The following is an 18,740-nucleotide window of genomic DNA, read 5'->3' as shown; positions in this document are numbered from 1 at the left end:
GGTCATTTTAACTGCAAAAGGTATCTTCAGTATCCTTCGGTATGTCCTTATTTCATCATCATCATCATCATCATCATCATCATCATCATCATCATCATCATCATATGCAGTTTCCAGCTGTTGACCAGGTCTGCTTGGAACATAAGCCTCTCCATCTTCTCCTCCCACCACTTCTCCCTCTTCACTCTTGTCCAGTCCTCTCTTCTTCTCTGTACACACTCTTCCACTCCTTTCCTCTGTCGTTTTCTTCATGTGCCCATACCATGTAAGTCTAGATGCCTCTATTCTGTTCTGTAGTGACTCTTATTTTACTATATCTCTACCCTTTTCATTTCTCATCTTATCTATTCCTGTCACTCTTATCCTGTTTCTCCGAAATTTCATTTCACTTGCCTGTATCCTATCACAGTTCTGTGCCTCATTACCCGAGTTTCTGTTGCATATATCAGAATAGGTACATAGTACATTCTGTATATCACTCTATTTTTTTCTGAGGGACATCCTTGCACCAAACCGGGCTTCTGAAACTTTTCAGGAACACTCGTGCTTGTCCTCCATGAGATCAATTATTTCCTTATCATTTCTTCCACTTTCCTCTATGGTACTTCCCAGGTATTTGAAACTCTCTACCTTCCTAAGCTGCAACCCTCCAAGCATTATTCCCCTAGTAGGTCCCTCCTTTTCTATAGTTGTGTTCACTATCTCGCTCTTTTTGGCATTAAATTTCACTCCATATTGTTCCACCTCATCTAACTGTCCCTGGATGTCCTCTTCCTTTTCTTCCCAGACTAACAGGTCATCTCCAAACAACATCACTTTGCCAGGCTGAGTGGCTCAGACGGTTGAGGCGCTGGCCTTCTGACCCCAACTTGGCAGGTTCGATCCTGGCTCAGTCCGGTGGTATTTGAAGGTGCTCAATTATGCCAACCTCATGTCGCTAGATTTACTGGCACGTAAAAGAACTCCTGCGGGAAAAATTTCCAGTACCTCGGCGTCTCAGAAAACCGAAAACCGAACAAGTAGTTGGTGGGAGTAAAGCCAATAACATTATTATCATTGTTATTAACAATAGGAGATTTAAAGAACCAAATTTCCCTTTCAACTCTATACAAGAAGCTACAGTCGCTCCTTCCAGCTAATATTTAGCACAGTTGCTTACCACTGAGCATTCTTCTTCACTCGTGCTTTAAGAAGACTACAGATTTATCTCTTCACACGAGATTTACAACAATCTAACCACTTTATATGTTATTATAAACCCCACTTGAAGTATCAAGCATTTCCCTCGCCCCTACAGCATAATTTGAGTGAATGGCAGAAACATCTCTTTACTAGCTTTAAAATGTATTTAAACTCCACTTGGAGTAATCAGCAACATTCTTCATCATTATTCTGTAGTAATCAGCAACATTCTTCATCATTATTCTGATGTTTGAACTGTTTAGGATCCAAACTTTTCTCTAACGCCCTCAACCAACACAGGGCGCCGCTTTACAAGATTCAAGTAACAATTTGCGTTCTTATAGAACTGCCCCTACAACATAATTTGAGTGAGCGGCAGAAAAGTCTCATTACTAGCTTTAAAATGTATTTAAACTCCATTTGTCTGACGTTTAAACTGATTAGGATCCAAACTTTTCTGTAACGCCCTCAACCAACACTACCTTGCTCTTTTTCGCATTAACGTAGCAATTTGCGTTCTTATAGAACTACCAATATGCAACTTGTTACCACATTTTTAGACAAGGACATTAAAGAAAGTGTATAAATTACGACTATTTTTTTTGTAAGACTTTATTAAGACTTTATTTTTAAGAATATCTTAACTACTGTCAACCATCTCGCTCACCTTTTGAAGCATACTTCTGACATCATCCTCACATTCATTTGTAATTTTTTTTTTTTAAACCAACACAATTAAGAACAATCATGATCCTGATTTTTTATCTTTCAGATTGAGATTAAGGCTGAAGATGCCCTTAAATAAAGGGCGAAACATGTCCCTATAATTTTATTCACAGATTTTAATTCTTAATTAAAATCACTTTTTATGTATTGAATAGGTGGAATAAATAAACATTAATATTTCTTTGACTTTAAGTGGTATGTTCCGAGCTGTCAGTGGGGAGATGGCGTGGGAGGACATCAGTAGATGAATAAGTTTGAGTGGTGTCTTTAAAAGTAGGAGAGATCACAATATGAAGATAAAGTTGGAATTCAAGAGGACAAATTGGGGCAAATGTTCATTTATAGGAAGGGGAGTTAGGGATTGGAATAACTTACCAAGGGAAATGTTCAATAATTTTCCAATTTCTTTGCGATCATTTAAGAAAAAGCTAGGAAAACAACAGATAGGGTATCTGCCACCTGGGCGACTGCCCTAAATGCAGATCAGTAGTGATTGATTGAATCTATTAATTCTGTTAACAGAAGTGGAATTGTGTAAGATATCTGCATTTTATTATTTGTTTTAAAGCCTATTTTTACATTGTGTTTCTTAAAAATGTTAGTGATTTTATAGATGTCTCAATTAAATGTGAAAGTGGAAATTAAGGGGATGTTCGGTTTTCTTTCTTTAAAGTGGTTGAAGGACAATGTCCGTATTTGTTCATTATTTCAATGAAAAAATTATTGAAACCATTGGATTTTGCAATGTATTGAATGGTGTTCAATTCGTTTCTTAGATCTTTTTTAGACATAGATACAGTAAAGGCTCGGTGAACTAAGCTGTTGTAAGCTGGTCGTTCGTGAATCTTGGCGGATTATAGAAGCTGTTTGAGTGGGTTTTCTGAAGATCTTGTAACTTAAAAAGGTTGGGTGTCTGGTGATAGATCTAAATAGTTTATTTTTTGGTGTTTTTCAGATTCTAGTGTGAATTTAATATGTGAATCAATGTTATTAAGAATGAGAAGAGTGGTAGTTATGTTGATTGTTTTATCATCTATAATAACCAAGATATCGTCTACATATCTGGCCCAAAAGAGAATATTGTTAAAGTTCTTGTTGTTGCCAGTCTTATTATATTCTAGAAAATCTAAGTATATTTCAGCTAGGATACCTGAGGCATGTGAGCCCATTGCCAAACCTTCCTGTTGATAGATGATGTTATCAAAAGTGAAGAAATTGTTATTTACAACTAATTTACTCAAATGACTGTATTTATTTAAATTGATTTCAATAACAGGGTAAAGTTTTGATAGTTGTATGTTGGGATACATATTAACGATATCAAAAGAATGAAGGGAGAGATAGGGCTGGATATTGAATTTATTTAACTTATTAATTAGATCTGAAGTGTTTTTAATGGATTTTTGGAAAATAAATTGATAATTCTTCCTCAAAAATGTTTGGACAAATTGAGATATTTTGTATAAAGGGCTAGGTCTATAGTTGATGATCGGGCAAATAGATACGCCGGCCTAGTGTATTTTTGGATGGGCTTTTGCAGTAGGATGACCTAAATGACATTTCTGAGACAACCAACATTCTATTTGACCTCCTGATTATTATTTTTAGACATTTAAATTTAACTAATCCAAAATCGGTTTTCCATTCAATTCATGGCACTTTTCCTCAGCAATTACTCCTATTCCCTCACCGCCACCTTTTCTCTAGGCCCACCAGATGGCAGACCGAGTAAACCGAAACTCTCTTGGGCGTCTATGGCTGAGATTTAATTAATTTTGTCGGGTAAACACCAAATGTGTCACCAGAGATCTTTTACATGCCGACATCGTACGACATGGAGTGTCTAATGGACTTTCTTCCGCCCTTCAAAAATCCGACTACCTCTGCCAGGTTTGAACCCGCTATCTTGGGATCTGGAGGCCGACACTCTACCAACTGATCCACAAAAGCAGCAAACGTCGTAATTGACGAGCAGACAGCCAGATGGCGTCAAAATGAAATGTCTGCACACGGTAGCTGAGGCCATACGATTGTTATTATTACTACCCCCACCTTAAATTAGTCCCTCCTCTGTTCTCCATCCCTTCTCTGTTTCTCTCCGATCTGTTATACCCATTTTTTCCCCTCTCTTCCTTACTCATATTTCCCATCACATAAGTTCTGCAATACGTCCAACACATCGCAGCGCAAGGTGAGTCACATATTACACATTACATATTTTTATTACTTTTTCTATTACATTTTCCCACCAATTTCATTACCCCCTTTACTAATTTGGCTTTTATTATTAACAACATTATTTATTTCACTTATTTCCATAATTTATGCAATACATCCAACAGATTGCAGCACAAGGTGATTCACATATTACACACTGCATTTTTTATTGCTGTTTCTATTTGTTTTTTCCACTTTTTTCATTACCCCCTTTACTAATTTAGCTTTTATTACTAAGAATATTATATTATTTATTTCACTTATTTCCGAATCGAACTGTGAATCTTCTCCACCTGCATCACAGAATTGTTTTGACTTTCAAGCGCTACTTTTACCTTCAGTTTTCTAAGGACTTTAATCTCTTTGAATGGCATCTATGTACCATCTTTCTACATTGCTCACTACGTACGCGAAAATTGTTTTCTTAACACCACTACTACCTTTGATAACATACAGCTGTTAGAACTTCATAACGAGTGATACACAACTCTAAAGATTCTTCGGTATCCATAGGTTATGCAATACATCCAACGCATCACAACGCAAGGTGTCAGAACTTCATAACGAAAGAATTACAAGTTTCAAGATTCTTCGACATCCAAATTGATCATCTTGAGTTCTTCCCTCAATGACAGCTAAGTGCATTAATTTATGCATTATCTGAAACTTTTAACCACAATGTTGACTATTTCTTCTTCATCTTTATAGTGTCAAATCCACTATGTTTTTGTGGCTTTTTTATACTTTCTATGAACTAATTGATACATTGTGCAACTCATGCTTTTGGCTGATGATGACCCTAATAATGCATCAAAACTAGTACCTAATAAATGTTTCTTCTGTAAAATAACCCACTTTACTTGAATTTGTATTGAAAAGGTGGAACTATCGTACTTTTAATTTTAATTGTAATCACAGTTCAATACGGATCATTCACAATGAAATTCATATCTCTTTATCTCTTAGCTATGGTGATGGACATAATTATTGTTAACTGAGGAAACTGGCGTGGCTGTGTTTTTCTGTGGAAGTACTTAACGTTCGTGATGTATTTTATTTTAATTCTTCAATTCAAAGTGATTTTTGCACGCATTCTTTGGTTTCTTCGTGGTAATATTTTTCTGGTTTATTTGTATTTTCGTGTGACTAATATTAACTTATACTAGTTGATTGATACGGTGATATGCCTTGCAGAAACTCAGTGGGACTTCTTGATACCAACAGAACTTAACTACAAAACTGGGAATTTGTTAAAAGAATGAAGTTAAGGATGTACCTGAAATTATTATTTTAAGTTAAATTTTTGATAATAGGATTAGCATTTCAAGTATGTTTCCTGATCCACTCCTTCCATATCACACCTCTGGGTTTTGAGGAAAGTTTTATCCTCTGTCTTCTTTTGGGTATTGTGTTTTAATTCTGTCATTGTAATCATAATATGTTATTACTTGTGTCTGTTCATTTCGGTACCATGGCAGCGCAGTAAGTGGTAGAAGAGCATGGAATTTTTAATGCTGAGTAGACTTCTATATATGAATTAATTTGTCATTTGCTTGTTCCTTCCCATTTCTTATATTGACTTGCTGAGATCCTTTTCTCCTTCTGTGCTTGTCCTGTGTTCTAGTCTTTTATAAGTAGTTATTTTTATCTTTCATCCTATCCCTTTTCCTGTGTTTATTCAGCTTCTTCTTATCCTACACTTCCCACATTAAGACTGAAGACCTGTCAAGATGGTCCCCCAGTGAGCACTGATGCACACCCTCCTGATGAAGCTGAGAAGGAGAAACAAGCGTGTTGGGGGCTGAGAAAAAATCAATGTAGAAGAATTGGGATTGATGTAGAGAGAGCCTATCTGCCTGAAGACAGCAAAGGATAAGAATAGAGAATATCGTCCTTTCGTGTTTTCATATTTGTCTTTGTCTCCTCAGGTTCCTATCTTTCAACACTCTGGCTCCATGGCTAAATGTTAATAGAGTCCTGGCCTTTGGCCCAAGGGATCCCAGGCTCAATTCCTGTCTGGGTTGGAGATTTTAACCTTCACTGGTTAATTCTACTGCTCTGAACAGTGGTGAACTATTACCACCACTGCAATTACGACACTGTCTGACAAAAGAATTGAAGCCCCCAGAAGGGGAGGAGGAAATGAAATGAAACTTCCATGTTTTGAGTGGGTACGTGATGTAATATCAGTGATAAGAAAATAGAGCCGATGTATCCTCTCCTGAGGCAAGCTGGCCTACAACAACTGTAGTAACTGGTCCTTGATATCCTGGGTGTTGGCACTGGGATGGAGGTGACATTTGAGCTGGTCCCACGCATGTTCTATCGGGGACAGATCTGAGGATCTTGCTGGCCATACCTTAACATTCGCAGACAGTTCAAAGAGACACATGCTATGTGTGGACAAAAATGGCACCACGATACTATCATACGAGAGGTAAGATATGAGGATGCAGGATGTCCATGACATATTGTTGTGCTGTCAGAGTTTTCTCAATCACCGGTGACATGAAGTCATACCTGATGGCTCCCCACACCATGATGCTAGGAGTAACACTGCTGTGCCTCCCCAAAACATCAGAAGAATGTGACCTCTCCCCGGGTCGCTACCATACTCACAGACAATCGTCATTCAGAGCAGTGCAGAACCACGATTCACAGGTGAACATAATGAGACACCATTCATCAGCAGTCCATGCTTTTCAGTTGTGGCACCACACCAAATGCAGCCATTTGTGTTGTGTTGTTAGCAGCAGCCTTTGCATGGTATGGTAATTCCCTAGTCCGACTGCTGCTAGTCTCTGACCAATGGTACGGGATGACACAAAACATTGCAGAATTCCATTACCTGTTTTCGGATGGCAGGCGCAGATGTGAAGGGGTTACGATGTGCCTGGTCCACAATACGGTGATCCTACATTGTAGTGATAAGACGTGCTCGACCGGAACCTTGACAACGAGTATGCCTGCAGTCCAACATCGAGCCACTGTCACATCGAAATACCCCACAAACCTGGATATTGCACGATTCGACCAGCTGGCTAAATGGAGACCCACAATGAGGTCCCTTTCAAACTCTGTCAGTTGCCGATAAACCTATCTCACACGAGTAGGAGGCATCTCCGTGTCCTTCGCAGTGATTACTCAAAATCTGATGCTGTTCATGCCCTTATATACCCTACCAGGCCTAGTAACAACACTAAACACGAACAACACTAATACACTCTGGTGGCCATTCTACCTGTCACAGATAATTGCAACTCTGATCATTTACATAGCCACCGACGGTGTGTACGTATATAAAGTTACACTGACATCCAACCATGCCGTCTGAGTACTTCAATCTTTTTTCAGGCAGTGTAGTATAATTTGATATACAGTATGAGCCTTTTCCAATACAATAATATAAAAAACAATGGCAATGTCTGAAAATGGTGAGCTGCTTCCATTAGAGTTTCTGGCTAAACCAAACCTTACTTGGAAGTGAGCAATAATTCAGCAGATCAGAATAAAATTTGGAAAAGAGTAAGGTGGGAAACCGACTGATCGACCGACCAACCGACCGACCGATCAATCAATCAATCAATCAATCAATGAGCTGCATTTAGAGCTGTCAGCCTGGTGGCAGATTCCCTATCAATTGCTTACCTACTCTTTTCTTAAGTGATTTCAATGAACTTGAAATTTTATCAAACATTTCCTTTAATAAATTGTTCCAATCCCTAATTTCTCTTCCTATAAATAAGTACTTGCCCCATTTTTTCCTCTTGAATTCCAACTTTATGATGTTGGCTACTGGTCACCCATTTTTCACAGTTCCCCCAGTGCCCAAGGAACTGCGTGTCGCTTGCAGCACGGTATGCCCTAACCTTTTCTGAGGCAAGTTCAGAAGCACCATATCATATACAGGCTATTATTATGGTGATGTCCCCACTCCCAGAGGCATTTTATACTTCCTGCCAGGTGTAACTTTAGGCTGCTCCTCAGGAGTACAGATGCCTTTTATAACCGCTTCACTGAAGTACAGACATTGCTGACAGGAGCAAGTTCTTCCGTTTTATCTGGTGTCCTCTTCTGCCATCTAAATCATTGATAATGTTCTCCTTCGTGGTGAATTTATCCATCATTTCCTACACAAAGGCTTCACCTCACCTCCAAAGGAAGCCTCTAGCCATTGTCGCTGCCCCTTTGGGTGTCAAGTTTGGTAAGAGCTGCTTGACCCTTGGCCAGGCAGTCACAGGTAGTACCGTCTGCTGTCACAACTTTTAACCCATTAACACACAATGTAAAATTGAGAGGACCTTTCCTCTTGGTGAAACCTACATGACTTTTTATCCCATTTACAATTGTCTGCTGTCCATCTCATAACTTTGTCAAGGTCTTTCTGCAATCACTCACAATCCTGCAACTTATTTACTACTCTATACAGTATAACATCACCTACAAAAAGCCTCATCTATGATTCAAGTTATTTACTCATATCACTTATGTATACACATCATATTCAAAACAACTCAATTATCAAACTTCATACCTTAGTACACATATGAACAACAAGATTGGATGCCTTAGTGTCAGTCTCAGCCAGTGCAGCAATAGCAGAACTCAGATAGTTGAGACATGTGGCACTGGCTGGTGGCAGGTGACTTGTCAGTTGTGTCAGCTGCAGATATGGAGGACCAGTGGTTCCCTCCACTGTGGGCAAATCCTGTGGCAACTCTACACGTCCACCGGCAGTCAGTCCCATCAGTCTCACCACCTTACGAATATCTGACAGTCCTACAGCTGACAGACCAGCAGCCAAGCTGCATGAAGTACCACTGAAAAAAATCAATGGGAAAACAATGAATGTACTGATGCTCATTACCATTACCTCAAAATTTTACAGAATATATTCCAATATATTAGCAAAGCATGAATCTGGGTTAGAATAAGAGTGGTAGTGGTCACCATTGACAAATAGCCACTGTTAAGTAAAGAGAGGGGAAAATAGGCGAGACAAGAGAACTGAGAAAAGGAGCCATTATCTAATGTTAACACCATGTGTTTCCCTAAAGCCGAGTACAAGTCAATGTCCTACTTCAGAATTATCCAGTGACGAGGGCTGCGGCCAAAAATTTTGGACCCAAGTGATTCTATTATGAGTAACTATCAATTACATCAATTCAAATGCAAACAATCCTCCTCTTCAATACTTTGTACTATATTACATCTATAATGGTAATGAACTGCAAGATTTTAATAAGCCACTTGTTAAACAGTTTATTATTTATTATTTACATATTTTACGCCCACATTGGAGCACTTAAATCAATACATTTGAGTTAATTTCTTCTTTTTCTTCTCCCAGAACTTTCTCATCCTCTCCAACCTGGAAGCCCTTTGTGTGTCCGATATAATATATTGTTTCCGTCCAACTGTTTTTAGTTTGAGACTTATGCTTTTGTTCTTCAAAATCCTCTTCTTTTCTGTCTTTGATTTGTAGCCGAGTTATACCCAATTCTTCCAAATCATCCTGAACTTCTTTGAACCAATTATTATTGATTTTATTTTTCAAAAAGTAATCAAATAGTTGTTTCAATATCCTGGTGTCTGGTAATCTTGATATATGACAGAAAAAGGAAATTCTTCTTTTACGCATTGTAGATATTATTGATTCACATTCACGATAGACAATGTTGTTAGGCAACAATCTCCACTGTCCATCAACTTGGTGTTTTTTATTAATAATTGTTCTAAGAATTTTCCTGTCAGTTTTCTGTAATTTGTCTGTTGTAAATTTTACATTTAATTTGAATAAAGTTTCGCTAGCATACGTTGCCTGTGGTTTAACTATGGAATTATAGTGTTTCAGCTTAGCATTTATCGAAAGAGATTTTTTTTTTTAATAGGTTGGCCAGGTAAGTCTTTGTGCTTGTTTAAATTTAGTTGTTCTGTGTTCTATTGCTTCTTATTTAGAAATAGTGTTATAGCATAACTTATGTTTTTAAGACTTATTTTCTACTGAAGATGACTCTACAGTGGGTCGAAACATGTTTTGATAATGTAGATACATTATATCATCTTTAGAGATGTAATATATTACGAAGTATTGAATAAGATGATTATTTACATTTGAAATGATGTAATTGAAAAACTGTCAATACAGAATGAAATTCATACTGTGCAATACTCTATCAATGCATGCTTGTAAAGTAACGTAGATTCCCACAGGGAACCTGATTTATTTGTCCTGAATGAATAAATTCATAATTCCAATACAAATGGTCCGTTATTGGAAATGATAAATTTTCCAGCTAATTCTTTCTTGGTTGCCAACATTTTGCTCCAGTATGTCAATTTGGGCTCATTAGTTGGTAAATAGCACACATATCAAGATGCATGACCAGTGCATATAGTGGAGGCCACTGTGTAGTAGTGTTGGCTACTGAATGCATGATTTGAAGCAGTGTATCGATTCATTCAAGTGTCCGAGTGAATCGATTCACAGGAAAGGCGAGCTCACGGCACACGATTCAGCTTACTCCCAGCGGACAGTGCTGAGTGGCGCACTCACTGGACGTTGACGGGGAGCCGAGCTTCCGCTGCAGCGAGACAGTGTATCATGGCACATCGAAAGAATCGTGAACGAGCGCGGCTCAGTGAGACACATGATACACACCGCTCCTTATCGGCTCACTGGACACGCGGAGAGCCGAGCTTCCGCTGCAGCGAGGCATACAGTGAATCATGGCACATCGAAAGAATCGTGAACGAGCGCGGCTCAGTGAGACACATGATACACACGGCTCCTTATCGGCTCACTGGACACGCAGAGAGCCGAGCTTCCGCTGCAGCGAGACATATAGTGAGCCATGCTAGACTGAAAGAATCGTATGCTATAATGAACTCTCGAGCTCAGCTCATTTGAAAATAATACCCATTTGCATTCACTGTCCTCTTCTTACAGGGAGGTTTAAATAATAGATGGATTTATTTGCAGTGTGAAAAAGGTAGTCACAACATAATTCTGAAGTAGCTAGTAAGTAGGTAGGCTATTAGGTTATACTATTTATTAGTTTAATGAATCTTAGTATTATAACTTAGTTGACATTTGACAGTTAAACTCGACTCTAGCCTGCCTTATGACTATGAGTCATGCTCATGAGTCATGACCACTCAAAAGTACCTGTTTTATATTGGGAAGAACGGCTCAGTATCCTCTCAGTTCATATGTCACATCGTTGCACAAGACTTCAATCATATGTGGACAGACGCAATAACTTAACCAACAGTATGTTGAATCAGAAAACCAGCGGGCTACTGTACATCTCGGGTAGCCTATACAAAATATGACGATTTAAAAAAATCCTCAGCTGATAGAAAAATACTTTTAAAAAAAAGACTGAGCGAGTTGTCGTGCGGTTAATATCGCGTGGTTATGCGCTTGCATTCGGGGGATGGTGGGTTCGAATCCCACCGTCGGCAGCCGTTAAGATGGTTTTTCCGTAGTTTCCCCATTTTCACACCAGGAAATGCTGGGACTGTACCTTAATTCAGGCCATGGCTGCTACCTTCCTAACCTTTCCCACCCTGCGTCGCCGGAAACCTTCGATGTATTGGAGTAACTAGCATTTTTTTCTAAGAAAGGAGTTCATAGTATGAAGACCAGATGGCAGCTGCGAGCACTGAATGCTGTTGCTGCTGTCTTACCAGCACATACTACACAGATGCAGTAGGAGCGGTGACCAATGAGCCGTGAATCGGATCACTGTATCGATTCAGTAACGTGAACGGAATCAAATGAATCGATTCAGTAAAATGAATCGAATGTCCCATCACTACTGTGTAGGCTACTTGGAGCCGCAGGCAGTGCCAATGCACTATGAGAGATATTGATTTTACAAAAATTTCCAATAACAGACCATTTCCATTAAAATTATGAATTTATTCATTTAGGACAAATATTTTGGGTTCTATATGGGAATCAATATCTATACCATCTGATGGCCTAGCAGGCATCAAGTCTCCCATAATGCATTGACACTGCCTGTGGTTCCAAATAGCCTACACAGTCATCATCATCATCATTTCCCAACTCCAGTTTCCCAGGTGTGGTGTACAAGCGCTCGCCATCTCCTTCTGTCTTCATACATCTTCTGTTCCAGTACATCCATTTGAGTCCTCTCTCCTCCACATCCAAGAGAGAGAAATGCATTTATTTCTGCTTCCCCCATTTGGAGGCTGCCAAAAAGATGAAGCATTTTCTTGGTCTTCCCTGTGGTCTTCTTCCTATGAGATTAAGGCCAGAATATTTTCTGGCAGGTCTTTCCCTGTTCATTCTTATTATGTGCCCATACCACTGACGTCTGAGTTTCTTTATGACACTGGTATTAGGAACCTCAATACCAGCTACTTTCCTATTCACTTCATTTCTGATCTTGTCCTTTTTGGTAGTTGGTTCATGGTTCTAATGAATCTCATTTCAGTTGCTTGGATTCTGCTAAAGTCTTTGTTTAGTAGGGTACATGTCTCTAAACCGTACACGAGGATTGGTACGAAGTAAGTGTGGTATATGATTGTTTTCACTTTTTGTGGTATTTTGTAGTCCCAGAGAAGATTTCTGACTTGACTGTAGAAGTTTGATGCTTACTGTGTTCTGCTGAGTATTTCGAGATTGTGCTTCCAAGGTACTTGAAGCGGGAAGCTGATTCGATTTTCATTCCTTCCAGAAATATGTTTGAGCTTGTTCGTTTTCTGTTGATGGTCATTTTCACTGTCTTTGTTTTGCTCATCTTCAGTCCAAAATTTTTTAATGTATTGTTCCATTCGTTGGGTTTCTTCTGAACTTCAGCTTCTGTCTCTCCCCATAAAAGCACATCATCAGCAAATACCAGAGTGTTTGGTTCAATGTCCATTTTCTTGATAGATTTTATAACCTCGTCCATTACCATTATGAACAGGAGTGGTGATAGGGCACTTCCTTGTTGGACACCTCTCTCTATTTCAAACCATTTTGATCATCCGTTGCCTATCTGGACACAGCTGTAGCACTTCTGGTATAGCATACTGATTTTGTCAATTAAGTACTTTGGCACCTTTAAGTCTTCCAGACATTCCCATATCTTGTTTCGAGGAACACTATCACATGCTTTTTTAATGTCTACAAATACAGTCAAGAAATATTTTCTGTATTCTCAGTACTTATATGTCAGCATTTATACTGCAAAGATAAGATCCACAGTACTTCGACCTTTTCTGAACCCGTGTTGTTCTTCCTCAACCAAAGGTTCCACTATCTTCCTAAGTCTCATTTCTATGATCTTTTCCAGCAGGTTCAGTGTGTGACAATAGCGTGATGCCTCTGTAATTTCCACATTTTCATTGGTTGCCCGTTTTGAACACTGGGATAATGACTCCTTTACTCCAATCTTCTGGGATTTTGTATCCTTCCCAAACAACTGATGACACTCTATATAGCCAATTTAAGCCTGGTATTCCAGCTGCCTTTATCACGTCTGAGCTGAGATCATCGAAGCCTGGGGACTTCCCATTTCGTATGCTCTTGACTTCATCTACACTACAGTCATTAGTGGTAGCGTTACCCCCATCTCCATTTAACAGCATGTTGAAGTACTTCTTTCATTTCATCCCTGATCCCTTCCTCTATTCGTATTAAGCTACCATCATTTGTTTCCAGTGCACAGATATTTATATATTAATTTCTTTTGTTGTTTACTACTTTATATAGTAGTTTCCACCTTCCTTGACAGTCTTTCTCTATCCTTGTAGTAAAGTCATCCCAGCACTTTTCCTTTTCTTCCTGGATCAGTCTTTTTACAGCTAGTTTCTTTTTCCGGTATATCTGTGCTAGATGTTCACTTTCTAATTCATTTCGTCTATCATCTGTTTTCTGTTTTTCATGGTCTCATTTTATTTTTAGTATATTTCTATCTCTGACTGCTGTCTTCCCTCGGTCATTCCACTACAGTGTTTCCTACTATTTTGGTGTGGCACTTGTTTTTCTGCAGATTTCCATGGCTTCTTTTACAAGGGTTTCTTTGAATAAGGACCATTCTTCTTCTACTTCCCCTTTCACAGTTTTTGGTAATTTGATTGTTATTCTTGCTTCATAATATTCTTTCTTCTCCATGTCCTTCAACAGCCATGTCTTAATCTTTGGCATTTTCTTTTATTTAATTTTGGGCACATGAACATCCGGTGGTCACGATCTAGGCACTCACTAGGTATGACTAACATCTGTAACATACTGACCACCGGGCGAGTTGGCCGTGCGGTTAGGGGCGTGCAGCTGTGAGCTCGCATCCGGGAGATAGTGGGTTCGAATCCCACTGTCGGCAGACCTGAAGAGGGTTTTCCGTGGTTTCCTATTTTCACACCAGGCAAATGCTGGGGTTGTACCTTAATTAAGGCCATGGCCGCTTCCTTCCCATTCCTAGGCCTTTCCTGTCCCATCATCGCCGTAAGACCTATCTGTGTCGGTACAACGTAAAGAGAAGAAAAAGAAGAAAAAGCATACTGACCACTTTTCTATCAGTGATGATGAAGTCGATCATAGTCTTAAGCTTTCCATCCCAGCTGTATCTTGTTGTTTTATGGCCCTCCCTCTTCTGATACCATGCGTTCTGAATGGTTAAGTTGTTTTGCACACAGAAATCAATCAATTTTATCCTTTAGAGTTTCTGTTACCATAGCCATGGGAACCAATGATGTTTTCACAACCTAGTCTTTCTTTACCAACTTGGGCATTCAGATCACCCATAATGATGGTGTTCTCCTCTGTTATTTGTTCCTCAAGTTCAATAAGGAATTGCTCTTTCTCTTCTGTGGTACATTCTGTCTGCAGTGTATATACTTGCAGAAGAGTATGATATGCATTACCAACACTTAGTCTCATCTGGATGATCCTATCACTCACATATTTGACATCTGTCTGTATTAATGGTTATGAATTTCATGTTTTTGGTCCGTATTGAACTGAGAATAATATATAAGTAATAATAATAACAACGTAAACGTTTCCACCTTTTCAATACTAAAATATATTCACAAAATTATAAATTACACGGTACTAGTTTCGACCCATCTAGGGGTCATCATCAGCCAAAAGTGATCTTTGCTCCAATACGGCTGATGATGACCCCTAGATGGGTCGAAACTAGTACCGTGTAATTTATAATTTTGTGAATATATTTTAGTATTGAAAAGGTGGAAACGTTTACGTTGTTATTATTTTTACTTATATATCTGTCTGTATGTCTATATCTTTATGAAGGAGGAAGCCAACTCCATTTTTGGATTCATTATTGTTCCCACTCCCCTCCAGTACAGCAAACATCCATTTCTTAAGAACTTCTTTCCATATTCTTTCCATTTTGTCTCACTCAACCACAATATCTTGAGCCTATGCCTCTCCATAAGATCCACAAGTTCTTCACATTTGTTGGTGAGAGTAAGGATACTGAGTGCACCAATTTTCAGTCGTTCCTTCTTGGGAGGGTTTTGCGTCTTCCGGTATCTCCGATGAGCATCAGGCTTTTGAACATCATAAATTTGGACGGTACAAGAAGAACTGTCATGTCCAGTATTTAATTTATTCTTCCATCCGAGGCATGCTTTAGGTTTGAAAGCAGTATAATCATACTCAACTGTTGACTTGCTAGCCACGTATCTTGGTAGGTGTGCTATTTACCAACTGATGAGCTCAATTTGGCACACTGGGTGAAATGCTGGCAACCAAGAATGAGCTAGCTAGAAAATGTGTAATTTCCAATAACAGATATTTTATATTGGAATTATAGTGTAGTACAACGATGTAGTATAATACAAACTACTACTATCGCTGTCTATTTGTGCATACTTTAATACATACATATACCAGTCCACCAGTGATTCATCAAATGATATCAATACAGGTTAACTAAACACACTCACTACAAAAACAAAACTTTACAACTTAACAACTTGACAATATGATGATCACTATGTACATTTCTGACTAAGTTTCCAGATACATCCTTTTAGAACATCGTATTAGCACAAGATTCCTAGAAAGTTCTACAATCAGTAACCAGAGGTCTTTGGTTCTTGAATTCTCTTGATTCGGTACAAACATACCTAGAAGTATTTCATATATGTTAAGGTTAAGTTGTGTGTATATAGGTAATATACTAAGGTTAGGTTTTACTTACAAACTGTAAATAACTGTTCATATATTTCATGTTGTCCAGGGAACTTTGAGTTGTGTTTGTACTTAAGAGAACACTGGAACACTGAAACACCAAGAAAAGTTTGTGTGGTAATTCTAAGACTTTTTGGATACCCTGTGGTGATGTGCCGTCACAGTGTATAGATGAAGTGTGAGCTCTCCTCCTTTCACCTTCAAGCTTTGGTATATTCATTTTTTCTTTTTTTTGCTATTTGTTTTACATCGCACCAACACAGATAGGTTTTATGGCAATGATGGGACAGGAAAGGGCCTAGGAATGGGAAGGAAGCGGCCGTGGTTTTAATTAAGGTACAACCCCAGCATTTTCCTGGTGTGAAATTGGGTAACCACGGAAAACCATCTTCAGAGCTGCCGACAGAGGGATTTGAACCCATTATCTCCCGGATGCGAGCTCACAGCTGTGCGCCCCTAACCACACGGCCAACTCGCCCGGTAGTGTATTCATTAGTGAATAGTGCAAGTTGTGTTATATCTTAAAAACACATTACATTGCAATTATTGTGCTTGAAGACAGTGCGAGAGGTACTTTCGCAACACACCCACGTGTTTCATAACTGGATATAGATTTGGACATGACTGATCGTCTTCAGGGAAGCATTTCTTTAGACCCCGTAAAAGTGTACGGTTCTTCTGAAATGGGAGAAAGCTGTCTGCAGAAATGATAGAAAACTGACTCATAATTGTTTGGTGTGTAATACTAATTTAGCCGGGCTGAGTGGCTCAGACGGTTAAGGCACTGGCCTTCTAACCCCAACTTGGCAGGTTCGATCCTGGCTCAGTCCGGTGGTATTTGAAGGTGCTCAAATACGACAGCCTCGTGTCGGTAGATTTACTGGCACGTAAAAGAACTCCTGCGGGACTAAATTCCGGCACCTAGGCGTCTCCGAAGACCGTAAAAGTAGTTAGTGGGACGTAAAGCAAATAACATTATTATTATTATTATTATTATTATTATTATTATGATACTAATTTATTGTGATAGTTTCTTAATAAAAGTAGACTTACTTACGGTGAATGGTGAAAGAGTGCTATTTTGCTATTTTCTTTACGTCGCACTGACACAGATGGGTCTTATGACAACGATGGGACAGGAAAGGCCTAGGAGTGGGAAGGAAGTGGCTGTGGCCTTAATTAAGGTACAGCCCCAGCATTTGCCTGGTGTGAAAATGGGAAACCACGGAAAACCATTTTCAGGACTGCCGACAGTGAGATTCGAACCCACTATCTCCCGATTACTGGATACTGGCCGCACTTAAGCGACTGGAGCTATCGAGCTCGGTGGTGACAAAGTAGAGATACCAAGAAAGCGGTGGAAATTAAAACCAGAAGCTTTCCCCCATATATTCCCGAATCTGCCCAAATATCTCTCTACGACATAACTGTCCCGTGAGGAGGCAATCCAAGTGAACAGATATCTCTATTAAAAGCCCTAATCAGAACATAAAAATCAGTGGTCAGCTCGTATGTTTAGCAGCTGAGAATAGTGCTGATGTTGCAAATGCTAGGAAAGCTATTGCTTTGTTAAAGAGGAGATCAAAGAATCAGAAACATAATTTCATTCAAACTCCGAATGAACTAAATGTAGTGAAGGTAAAAGAAATTTGCTTGAAAAAAACATTTCAGATATAAAATCAAGGAGCAATTTCACATAATCAAAAAAACTTTTCCTTTCTCAGAAAAAAACAGAAAGATATATTCAATGATAAAAAATGTCAAGTAAAAAAAAAAAAAAAAAAAAAAAAAAAAAAAAAAAAAATGAGGTGTAGTGATGAATTCCTTTCGGATTCCCTTCTTTTAAAATCTAAGTCTCCCAAAGGTTATTTGCTCTGTTTAAATCATAACTTGCTGTCTTTGTCTTCTTAAGCTCATTTAAGAAAATTGGTGAAGGGCCATAAATGTTCATATGACATACTGTAAATGATCATGCTACTGCTGCCATAGCACAATTTTTTGTGTAAAGAAGGAGCATGACAGCCTAAGGATGCTGATATTTGACAAGATAAGGCTTAGAGAAGAAATTTGCTCTAACTTGGATCTGCTACAAGTGAACGGTTTTGTTAATTTGGTGACTTAAGTCACTTCAGAGGAAAGCAAGAATCAGTTGGCAAATCATGCACTCGTTATCGTGTCACCTCTGGTGACATAATTGCAAAAATTCTCATTCAGGTCATCATACAATTAGAGAAAGTGGGTGTATGAATCATTGTTTCACATCAGATGCCATTTTGGTATCCTGCGATCACTAAGTTGTGACCATCAACTGTTCACTATTAACTTTCTACATTTATGTATGTTGCAGTTCATTAAAGTACCAACTGAATAAAAAGTTATGGAAATGCTTAGAAATATCCGACCGACAACATAATCTAAAGTGTTCAATTTCCAA

General features: G+C 38.8%; 1 protein-coding gene across 1 annotated transcript in view; it reads right to left on the bottom strand.

Annotated features, from left to right (window-relative positions):
* The window catches only part of LOC136858059 (probable E3 ubiquitin-protein ligase HERC1), an 850,878-nt gene that overhangs the window by 307,106 nt on the left and 525,032 nt on the right, over positions 1-18,740 (bottom strand). Inside the window, exon 46 of the mRNA XM_068225263.1 lies at positions 8,660-8,945. Coding sequence (XP_068081364.1) covers positions 8,660-8,945 — 286 coding nt within the window. The remainder of the gene's footprint in view (positions 1-8,659; positions 8,946-18,740) is intronic.

This window comes from Anabrus simplex, chromosome 1 (assembly GCF_040414725.1).
Source record: "Anabrus simplex isolate iqAnaSimp1 chromosome 1, ASM4041472v1, whole genome shotgun sequence".
NCBI classification, from domain to species: domain Eukaryota; kingdom Metazoa; phylum Arthropoda; class Insecta; order Orthoptera; family Tettigoniidae; genus Anabrus; species Anabrus simplex.
The sequence above is the reverse complement of the archived record's forward strand: the minus strand, read 5'-3'. Positions and strand labels throughout refer to the sequence as shown.